The following is a 12,204-nucleotide window of genomic DNA, read 5'->3' as shown; positions in this document are numbered from 1 at the left end:
TAGTCTCAGCTTCTTCTAGACTCTATCTGCCACCGCTTTAATGTTTCTGAGCTGATTGTAGGCTGCTAGCTCCAGGCGGGTCCTGGGACCATACATTACACACTTTGAGATCTCAAAAGTTTGGGTCTGCTTGGACATGAAACTGTGGAACTATGAAACTGCAAATGATAAGGCCCTGGGTTAGTGGGGCTTTTTGAAACTGTGAAATTTATGATTAAAAGACTGAAAGACAGAGGATTAAGTTCATTGAGCAATGTTACATAATCATCCAGGAATTGCCCCTTTGCTGTGAATTCAGGATCCCCTCACTGGAACACACAATGCATGAGCAGAGGGAGCCTACAAAGGACTCCACGCTCACAAAATTAGTCATTTGTCTGGAAACATGCAACCAGGACTTCAACATCAGTTTAAAATGTACTCAATCTACAAATTGTATAGAACCCAGAGAGGGCACCCCATCACCCTCAGTGTGAGATCCCATTGAAAGTTCAGTGGATAAAAGATGCTCCTGACCCAGGGACTTCACATGGCCCAGGGACTAGCACGTGTGACTGAGGGAGTCCAGAGGAATGAGAGGCTCTCCTGCTAGATTGTAGCAAAATGTGAAATGCCTTCACTCTATCCAAAGCAATGCAAAACCACAGAACCATCATGCCCCCCCGCCAAAATAAAGAAAGCCTGTATATATCAAAGAAGTATGAGTGCAAGTGAATTTTAAAAAGAACTGTACAAAGAAGAGTCCTTCCTAAGTGAGCAAGGGATTGAGGGAATGTTATACCTGTGTCAGTTGCTAAAGTTAGGAGTGAGACATATGGAAGGACCAGCCTGCCAAATAAAGATATTCTTTTTTTCGATAAAGAGAAATTGGGAAAAACTGAGAAATCTGTGGAGTGTGAGATTTGAATCTTGAGGAATTTCTCTCCACCAACTCATTCTCTTACACAAGGTTTTTGTTGCAGATACAGCTGGAAAGTAGGAAGTGGCTTTTTCATAAGCTATTTTGTCATTTTAATGATTATATCAATTGTTTAATGTCAGAGTTATTAGCTCGTATGTGTTTTGTGTGCAGGACAAATGTCAGATTGTTCAAGGTGTCCTAGATCCACAAGTGTTTAAAGATACACCAGGTTGAGTTTTGAGTCTTTGAAAATGGATTTCACTAAATAGATAAAGCATTTACTTGGTGTTCACTTTGGTTATTTGAGAAACCAATGGGTCTTTTACTTACTGGTTGGCTTGAAGGGCACTAGACAGCAGCCTTAAGCTGTGAATACTTGAGTCAGGAAAGAGGCAGATGATGACTGATAAGAAAGCAAGCAAACAGTGTGCTAGCTGGCACGTACAATTGGAATGATGGGTTCTGTGGGTGGATAGTGGTGATGGATGGCTGAACAACAATGTGAATGTACTAAATGCCACTGAAGTGTAGACTTTAAAATGGTAAAATTTACGTTGTGTATATTTTACCCTAATGAGAAAATAAAAATTTCAACTCCAGAAATCATTTATTCAAATGAAAGCTGGCAGGTATAATTTTAGCTTCCATGTTTTATGTTCCTTTGCTTAAATTTCACAAGGAACTGGGAAAGGAATTACATAAAAATTGGATCTTCCTGTTTCCTCTCTAATAACAGTCACCCTAGAATCTTTGAAGAGTCTGGGGCTGTAGAAAACCCACAGGCTTAGGGATAGGAAAACATTGGCATTGGGTCTCAGGCCCCCTACTAGTATTAACTAAATGGATACATTGAAGACTTTTTTCTTCCCCCTATTTTTTCTTTCTAGGTGTCAGTGTTTTGTTTTGTTTTTATCTGGAAAATGGTAATAATGGAAAGTGCTTAGCATAGTGACTGCCCTCAAATATTAGTAACAATTACTTCAAAAATGCCGTTCCTTCAAGAGGGCACTGCCGGTGGTTCCCCATCCCACAGTGATATGAGCATCAGGGATGTCAAAGCTTCATTGCGTTACCCACTTTCCAACACTTCTAGGTGTCACATCGTAGGACTTGCTAGGATTGACTTATTGATAAAACCAAAGGGGGGGATTAAAGAACAATGTACAGTGTTTCCAAAAACATATAACAACATATAATGCAGAGTTTGCAGCCGAGTCTGATTTCCTTTGAAATGCCTGCGGAATTGAGAATGTCCTTGGACAGGCCTGGTGGAGTAACATGTGTGGGTCTGCACTGCTTTCCCTGGAGCTCCGGCGTGTGAAGGAAACGCCCCACGTGTGACAGATCTCACTGGGCCTCTTCTCTCTGCAGACCTTTGCCGGGAACACGAATGCAGACGGCGTGATGCACCACAGGCTGCTGCACCCCGTGAGAGCCCGGTTTGTGCGCTTTGTGCCCCTGGAGTGGAACCCGAGTGGGAAGATTGGCATGCGGGTTGAGGTCTACGGATGCTCCTACAGTAAGTACCCACGTGGTGTCTTTGGGAGGGCACTATCCACACAGGGCCAGTTTATCTACATGGAGAATGGCAATCTCAACCGTTTTACATATTCTATGGGCTTTAATAACATATAAACATTTGAAAATGTGAAATTCAAGCCAGGGAAGAGAAAAAAACAAACAAACACTTCTTCTATTTAGAAATGAAGGAGCTTCGTTCAAGGTAACAGATGATGATAGCTTAACAACAAAAAACAAAACAAAACAAAAAAAAAGTTCAAAATTAGCGGCTTTTGAAGTTTGAGTTTCCATTTTTCCTTGCAATAAGATAATAATGTAAGCTCAGTTCTTTCCTAGCCATGGGTGAGTATGAGATAGTTCTTCCCTTTCTCAGAGCCAGGAGGAGAGAAAGAAAACTTCTCCTGTTCACTCCTCTAGAAGAGAAGGAGAAGGAACATTTCCACCCAGGGCACCCTGGGTTCTCTGTCCTGGCATTATGCTGCCATTACTTCCTCTGGGAGTTGTTTGCACTCAACTTAAAATCAGAACCTATCTTGTATATAGAGAAGATTGTACACGTGGGTAGGACAGATGACCACTCTAAAAGAAGGTCAAAATTATACAAGAAAGTTTTCCAACCCTATAATTCTCCTCCTTCAGGTTTTATATTTAAATCTAAAACTGTGTAAAAATAGATAGTTTTCCTGCCTTAGCAGTGACATATATGCTATGACTTCTAATAAATAAACACATTTGATCACTATCACTTTAGTATAAATTAGTTCAATAGATTCCTGGTTTGGGTGACAAGAGAGCCAAATGGGTTGCATGTGTGTTCTCTTTCCCACTGTTTGACCAGTAAGCACCTGCAGAATCATAGGAGAGCTTCTTAAAAATGCACTTTCTTAGCTCTGTCCTGTTCACACTGGACTACAACTTCTGGGGGTAGGGATTCAGAAAGCTGAGTGTTCACAAGCTCCCCAGAGATGCTATGGACATAGAGTGTTACTGAAAATAAAGTCCTGCACAGAGGAAATTCACTTCTGAAATGACTGTCTTTATCTTGACCAAGCCCTTTCAGGAAGAATGTGTTTTACAACAGATGGGTCGACAAACCATTATATCAAGGAGATGCTGCCGTCCACAGCAGCCTTCACAGCACAAAGCACAGGACATCTATACACCAGGCCACCCATCCCAGCATCCTGGGCATCCAGATTATCTCATTGCCTCTTTTCTCTGTTTTAAAAATCAATCAATTAATTTTATTTAATTGTATTTAGCATATGATATTATATTAGTTATATTAGTTTCAGGTGTACAATATAGTGATTTGAATATAGTGATTTGATGTTTTTACAACTTATATTGTGATTACCACACTAATTCTAGTATTCATCTGTTGCCAAGTACACCTAATACAATATTATTATCCTACATAATAAAAGCCTAATATGCTAAGTGTCTGATCATCCAATCGTCCATTCAACCAATCAAAGCTTAATATGCTAATGATATGCTAAGGCTCCTCAACCTCTTACTATGATGTGCACTTCCCACCAAGGGGCAGATGCTCCGACAGGTAGGTTAGCTTGCTGCTAGGGTCTGGCCTATCAGGACTAAGTGAAACAGGCTGGACATGCCCTGGACCCTTCCCACATCCCTCCCCAACCCCAATCATGCACCTGTGGGGTCCCTCAGCCCCGCCAGCACCCTCTCGCAACCCAGGACCCCTTGGGGGATGTAGGAGAGCCAGTTTTGGCCTGATCCCGCTCAACGCAGGAACTGCACCCTGGTGGTCTATGTGCTCCCACAGGGAGACCGCCGCTCAGCCAGAAGCTGTGCTCACAGCAGGCAAGCGCAGCACCAGTGGTGGGAGCCTCACCCACCTTCTCAGCAGTGCTAAGGATTTCTGACTGCTGGTTTAGTCCCGCTGGTGTCAGCCGGACATCCCCTGAGGACTCACGGACTGCAAGAGGGTGCAGGCATGGCTAAGGGACCTCCTGCTCTGAGTGCATGAATTTCATGCACTGGGCCTCCAGTTGTTTATATTCCTCATCACCTTTTTCACCCAAAGCCCCATCCCTTTTGTCATGATCCCTTTGATCCTTCTTTCTATGGGTCTAATTTTGTCTTGTTTTATTTGTTTATATTCCATATATGAATGAAACCTTATGGAATTTGTATTTCTCTGTCTGACATATTTCACTTACCATAATACCCTCTAGGTCCATCTATGTTCTCATAAATTACTAGATTTTATTATTTTTTTAATTGCTACATAATATTCCATTATAATTGTAAGGCCTGAAACCATAAAACTTCAAGAAGAACACATAGATAGTAAACTATTTGACATCAGTTGAGTAATATCTTTTTGGATATCTTCCCTTAAGCAAAGAAAACTAAAGCAAAAATAAACAAATGGGACTTCATCAAACTAAATCACTCTGTACAGCTAAGAAAACCATCAACAAAACAAAAAGACAACCTACTGAATGGGAGAATACATTTGCAAATTGTATATCAGATAAGGGTTTGATATCCAAAATATATAAGGAATGCATACAACTCAATAACAAAAGATAAACAAACAGCCCAGATGGCATGACTCAGTGGTTGGTTGAGTGTGGACCTATTAATCTAGAGGTCACTGTTCGATTCCCAGTCAGGGTACATGCCCTGGTTTGTGGGCTTGATCCCCAGTGGGGGTGGGGGGTGTACAGGAGGCAATCGATCAATGATTCTCTTTCATCATTGATGTTTCTATCTCTCTGTCCCTCTCCCTTCCACTCTGAAGTCAATAAAAATATATTTTAAAAAGTTAAACAAGTCAATAAAACTTGGGCAGAGGACATGAAGAGACATTGTTCCAAAGAAGAGAAACAGATGGACAATAGCCATATGAAAAGATATTCAACATCAATAATCATTAGGTTAATGGAAATCAAAACCACAATGAGATACCACCTCATACCTGTTAGAATGGCTATAATCACTAAGTCTACAACAACAGCAAAAAATGTTGGCTAGGATGTGGAGATCAAGGAAACATTTATGTACTGTTGATGGGACTGCAAATTTGTGCAGATGCTATGGAAAACAGTAGGGAGATTCCTCAAAAATCTGAAAAGACTAATCTACTATAAAACCAGCAATTCTACTTCTGAGTATTTATCTAAGGAAAATTAAAACAGGAATCCAAGAAGACATGTGCACCCCTATGTTCTTTGCAGCATTATTTACAATAGCCAAGATATCCTAGGTGTCCATTGTAGGATGAATGATAAATGGATAAAGAAGTTGTGGTATGTATGTTGTTACATCTTCTCTTGATGACAGTTGTTACTACTAGAGGGTTAATTTTAAGTATAACATGAACCTTTTATGCTGAACTACTTATCACTTCAACTATCTATTTTGGTTTAATAATCCCATTACATGTTAACATGTCCTCATATTTTTGTGTTTTCTCAGTCCAGTCAGTTGTCCTTGTTTTTTTTTAATCGTGGTGTTGTTGCTGCAAGGAAGACCCATACCATCAAGTTAAATAAAAGACTGCAAGTTTGAAGAAGACCTTTGAGAAGCATGCCTAGCTACCCCTGGTGTGAATCTCTTTGTTAATATGATGGCAGCAAGGGACCCTCTCTTAAGTAAAGTGCCTACAGTGATAAGCAAATTGTTCTATGATATCTGGAGGTTCATAGATCTGCTAAAGCCTGATTCTTGACCAAGCTAAGTGCTTTCATCTTTGAAGTAGCTCAATACTATATGGACTCCTCTCCAGGCATGCTCCATGTCTAGTAAGTACATCTAAGGGAATAAACTACCTCCAGGTAAATACCCTAGTGATGAGCAGTTAAGCACCTTCAAGGGCTGTTGGACACAGAATGTCCTCTGTGATGGTCCTCGAGCTGGTGCTCCATGGTCTTTGACCACTAGTCCTGTGCGTTGATGCTTTTTCCTTCAGAAAAAAAGAGAACGTCTCACAGTTTATCTCCCAAACCAACATCTCAGTGTGTCCTCTGAATCAGAAACTCCCCTTCAACCTCACCCATCCCCCTTTTTACTGGGTTATTCCTATAAACATACAATTTTGCTGTCTAAGCTATCAACCAAAACAAGGACAACAAAGCCCGAGACCCTGTTTATCAGCTTACTCTCCTCCTCCTCTCCCCTCTTCCTCCCAGAATAGCTTCTCTCCAAACCTTGTCTTTGTTAGGATTCCATCTGCTCACCTCCCTTCATACTGCAAGTGATTTCAGTGGGTCTTTAAACATGTGGTGGTCAGTTTAATGTGTCAATTTAGCAAAGCAATAGTCCCCCGTTATTCAACCAAACACCAATCTAGGTGTTACCTAGGTGTGGTTAACATCTATAATCACAATCATTTGACCTTGAATAAAGGATATTAGGCTCCATATTCTGGGTAGGGCTGATTCAGTCACCGGGAAGGTTTTATGATCAGAGGGAGGTTTCCCTGAGGAAGAAGAAATTCCAGCTGTGGACTGCAGCTGCTGCTCCACCCGAGCCCAGCCTGCCCAGGACACAGCACTGATCCTGTTTCTTTTGACTGAGGCAGATGCACCATAGCAACTGCTTCGGTCAAGACTGCCAGTGACGTCCACACAGCCAACCCAATGGTCACCTCATTGTTCTCACTCTACTCAACCCTCAGTTGTATTCGGTTCACGAGCTATTTCTTCTTTCTAAAAGCCTGCTTCCCCTTCTCTCTGACTTGTTACTTCTACTCAGTCACAAGCTGTCTCAGGACTTCCACTTTCCATCTACCACACCCCCAAACCTAGCTGAATTACAGTGCTTCCAACACTGACACACCCACCTCTGCAGCTCCTGGCCTGACTGGAATTATACGTGCAGTATACTTCGTATGTCCACCTGAAAGTCTCATCTACAGTTAATGTAGCGGAAACAATCCTTGATTACCATTCTCCCAAGGTCCTGCTCATTCACATCCCCGCCCCCATCTCAGTAATGGGCTCCGCCCGCCAAAGCAAAAACCCAGGAAGCAGCCTTGATTGTTATTTTCCCAAACCTTTACTCCTGTGAAATGTATCTACAGTTCACAGCAGCTCTACCAGTCCTTTCATCCAAGCCATACCCTAAATCCATGCACATCTCCTGCCTTCCTGAGTAGAAGCCTCTGTCAGTACCACTTGGAGTTCCTAAACAGACCCATACCTGGAGTCCTGCTCCAGGACACAATCCCCCCAAACCCACTGTTTCCTGCAATAGCCAAAGTGACTTTTATAAATAAGAAAAAAAAATCTCATCATTCCCGTACTGGCTTCACTTAAAAGTGAAAATTCTTACCAGCAAATAAAATTCCTCATTGAGTGTCTTTAACTTTCTTCTACTCCTCCCCATCCATACAGACTCTCCTGTTATTTCTTAAACATGCCAGGCTTTTTCTACCTCAGCGCCTTTGCACTTTCTATTCTTTAGCCACAGAATACTTCTCAGAATTTATATGTTTAGCTCTTTTGGCCTATGTTATTATCAATTATGTCACCTCTTCAGAGAAGTCCAGTCTTATTGCCCCTCTAAAGTCACCTACTTCCCGTGCACTCAGCATTAGTCCATAGTTATATGTTGTGCTTTTATTTTATTCCTGGTGCCGCCAACAAATCAGAATAATGCTTGTCTGAGCTCACTTGTTTGTCATTTACCCACTCCAGTCCTGTGCCAGAATGCACACCCTGGGAGCAGGCACCTTGCCTAGTAAGTGCTAGCACCCAATAGGCACAAGTAGGAATTGGATAAATATTTGTGAAATGGCTGGGCACACACATCAGTTAGTCTTGTTGTCCCAGCAAAGACAGCTGGGTTAACAGCAAGGACTTGCCGTGAATACACCCATTCTAAAGAACTACTTTTTTTACTATGCACTTATAAACATTTTTCTCAAAATTACATTTAAATATGTTGCTAAAGACTGGTAGAAATCTTATAGTTCTAGAATGTCTTAAGTCCTAAACATTTGCCATTTTGGAAATTGCTGCCTACTCCTTCATTCATTCACTTCAACATGTAGTTAGCACTTAAGATGTGCCAAGCATGACATAAAGCTTTAGAGATATAAATAATACATAAAAGCTTTTCTCTGTACTTTCATAAGTCTGGAATTTTTCCTTTAAAGCATTGCTATGATTGCATTGAATTAATTGTGAGGTTGTTTTGTTGTCAACTTTCAGACCCAACCCAACTCTAAGCCTCCACAAGGCTGTGCCTGTCACGCAGCCCCAGGCTCAGAGCTGAGTAGACAGTATCTTTTCAGTAAGTGTTGGCGAATGATTGGCATTGCTGACATTCAAAGATGGAATAACAGGTGTGTAAATAACAACCTGCAATAAGGGATTGTATGTGCCTGATAGCAATCTGCAAAGGAAGCAAAGGGGGGAAGCAAGCAGGTGTCCCTGCTGGAGTAAGTCAGGACATCGTGGCCTTGCCTCCTGAGTCTCAGAAGTTCAGTAGCCACATCCCCCAGACAGGGGCCCAGGCAGCAGGAGGGGCCAGCAGGAGGGGGGCGGGGGGAGCTGCAAGGTTTTTTATGCTTAGTGCACAGGAGACAGGCGATGAGGAAGTGGGAAGTGAAGACAGGTGCCTCTCTACGCCTGTGTTTCCCATACTGTCTGCACCTTCTTTCCTGTAGGTTAAAATAGAATCCATGTGGCCTGCAGGAGCACAGGCATTTATCGTAGGAGATGGTCCTTCCCTGCAGATAATGTGGACCTTTTCAGTTCAAACAGCCTTATCCTCATTGGAGCACTCAGAGCAGACTGGGACGTGAGCACTTCACGGGCTTTCAGTTGCCGACCAATAGGATTTGGCCCCAAATGAAGGCTTCTGTTTTGTTTGTCCTTCTTCTTCTCTCCCTAAACCTGGCTTAACCATTCTGTGCTGCAGATTTCTTTTGCAAGCACTGTCTCTGAACCCTGCATGTCCTCATTCCCCCGGGTTCAGCATGCACAGCACTCACAAGTTTGTCCCTCCTGACCCTCCCCTAGCTCTCCAGGAGCTGCTCAGATGGCCTCCCTGCTGCAGGACTGCTGAGAGGAGCACCAGCTCATCCCCTTGGGGACCCTCACAGCCCTGGGCAGAGCCCACACCCCTCACAGACCTGGACTGCCCCGTTTTACCTGCCACACCCCCATAGTCACCTTCCTCTAAGTGCACAGGCTGTGAGATTCTCTCCTGACTCCCTGGGCTCCTAATTGCTGCCCCTGTTTTCTGAAATATCCTTATTCTCCTTCACCAGGATGCCTCCGGTTGGCCATTCATTGCCCAGATCCAATATCACCACTTGTAAAGGTCCCAGACCTTGTCACGCGACCCCCTTCAGGTTTTAAGCTTGAATTCCACATCTTGCCTGGTTAGATGAAAGTTAGCTGGCCGTCCTGCCTGCCCCAGGCCTGTTCTGTAAGGCAGGGACCCCTCCTTCCTCTCTGCTCCCCGGGACCTAATTCAGTGTCTGAAAACTGCCATAGGTTCCTCGGAGATTTAATGTGTATTTAATTGTTTACTCAGAGGCCAGCCAGCCTTACTCATTTTTGGGACATTTTATTGTATGTATTTTTCAAATGTACAGTACTGTTTCTATCTATAGGTAATAAAAATTATAAGCTTATTAGAATTTTCCTTATACATGGGTTTCTCTAATCCCTCATACTTTTTCTTCTTGAATAATTGAAATTATGCATAATTATAATTTCTAAATTGAAGGTTTTTAGATCCTCACAAACCTATTCTGGTATATTCTGTATTTAAACCTCCAGAAGTAAAGCATGTCCCATTTTTCCTAAGTATTTATGTTTTACACCCTTTCTCTGAGTGCTGTTTTCCTTTATAAATGCCAGAACGGCTGTCCTACTTCCTGCGGTTCCCGCCGCCGTCATGCCGCCAGAGCCATCTTTTTGCCCTGGTCACAATGAATTGGGAGCAGATTCCTTTGTGAGTATTCAGATATAAGCAATTGGACAAATGGTCTGCTCTTGAAAAAGATGACTCTTCCAGCAAACACTCTTGACGTCTTTGAGCCCCTGTCTCCTCATCTCCAAATGACAGTGGTGATTGCGTCAAGGACTGCTATGCCACTTTAGTTGTGATGAACAAAGCATAGAGCAGAGTGTCTAACAAGCAGCCTGTCTTAGTGAGAGCTAGTACCAATGTGAGTGCATGTCTGTGTTGCCACTGCCTGCTGCTTTGGGAGCGACATGAACCATGTCCTCTCCCAGGCAAGGGCCCTCTCTCAGGTGCAGCTCTCTGTCTGTGGCTATTTTAACTTCTGCTTTATATGTTCCAGGAGCTCAAATCTCTGCCACCTCCAGGTTCTGTCTCTATGCCCAAGAGTAGAATCAAATGTGATCTTCTACTACATTCTACAAAGATAAAAGGTCTCCTGTTATGATTACTACTGCTAAATAATTCCATGGAGTAAATAACTCCATAGTAAATCAGGAAAATAATTTTAACGTCTTTAAAAATAATTATTATGAAGCAGTTATAAGATATTCTGGCTGTATATCAAGTTCATTTTGGCTCTGAGATATATTCCATGTACAGATATTTGACAGCTAAAATTGCTACAGAATATTTCCATAAGAAGTATTGCGTATGTCCTTCAGTATCATTTCCCTCCAGTGTTACCTCTGTCTAATGGGATATATGGTTGTTAAGTTTTGCATTTGTGTTTTCTTCCTCTGGTCAATTGATAAGTCTTTGGCCAAACATGTTCATGCTGGTGAACCAAGTAAATGAGGGACATGGTTGTGCTATATCACCAAGTTGGTGACATAAAGATGAACACTTAAAGGTGCCAATATAGAATTGTGTGAAATATTTCATCTTTTGTAGAGAAGACTAAAGAAAAACAGATGAGGAAATGAGGGAAATCATCCTGAGTTGTGATTAATGGCAACTCTTTTCTTGGAGACAGAGCCAGTATCTTTCCTCTTGATGGCAACTTTCCCATCATTAAATGAGCAATTGCCATTAGAAATGCCACCACCACCATCATCAATATATCTTCCCCTACTGTCATTCTATCTGTACTCTATGATACAACACACTCCCAAACTCATAATAGTCTTTTAAGTTAGGGATTAGTAAATTGAATGTACTATAGAAGAGGAAACTGACATTTATAAGGGTGAAGTGACTTACACATAAATTAAGTAATTTGCACCCTGAGGCAAATATTTCTTCTGAGCTCTAAAAATATATTTTCATTTGCCTCATTGATATCCCAGGTTGGTTATGTCATAAATACCTTCAATGTGGCATGTCCTTTAGGGAACTCTTAATCAACTTGTACCCTCCAACCGCACTCAGTATCTTCTTCTTGTGGTATTTATTTAATTTTATTGCTTAATAACATTTATGTTCAACTTTTATAATTGTTCTTAATCTGAATTTAATAGGAAACATTTCCAAGGTCTTTTTTTCCTTTTCATTTAAATTATTGGGGTGACACTAATTAACAAAATTATAGAGGTTTCAGGTGCACAATTCTACACCACATCATCTGTGCGTTCCTCATCCCAAGTCAAGCCTCTACCCATCACCATGTATCCTCCTCTATCTTCTCCCTCTCACCACCCGCCTCCCCTGGCAATCACTACACTATTGTCCATGTCCACGAGTTTTTCCCTTTTTTAAATGTTTCGTTCAATTCCTCCACCCTCTCACTCCACCCCAGTCAGCTGTCAGTCTCTTCTCTCCGTCTATGAGTCTGTCTCTATTTTGCTTGTCAGTTCATTTTGTTCATTAGAATCCAAATATAA

General features: G+C 41.9%; 1 protein-coding gene across 3 annotated transcripts in view; it reads left to right on the top strand.

The window, feature by feature from the left end:
- The window catches only part of CNTNAP5 (contactin associated protein family member 5), an 857,999-nt gene that overhangs the window by 351,316 nt on the left and 494,479 nt on the right, over positions 1–12,204 (top strand). For all 3 annotated transcript variants that reach the window (XM_070423164.1, XM_070423162.1, XM_070423163.1), the window contains exon 4: positions 2,273–2,420. In XM_070423164.1, the coding sequence (XP_070279265.1) occupies positions 2,273–2,420 (148 nt within the window). The remainder of the gene's footprint in view (positions 1–2,272; positions 2,421–12,204) is intronic.

The sequence above is a fragment of the Myotis yumanensis genome, unplaced genomic scaffold (assembly GCF_028538775.1).
Source record: "Myotis yumanensis isolate MYYU_CA2020_CCGP unplaced genomic scaffold, mMyoYum1.0.hap1 SCAF_8, whole genome shotgun sequence".
NCBI lineage: Eukaryota > Metazoa > Chordata > Mammalia > Chiroptera > Vespertilionidae > Myotis > Myotis yumanensis.
This window is presented reverse-complemented; position numbering and strand designations above follow the sequence as displayed.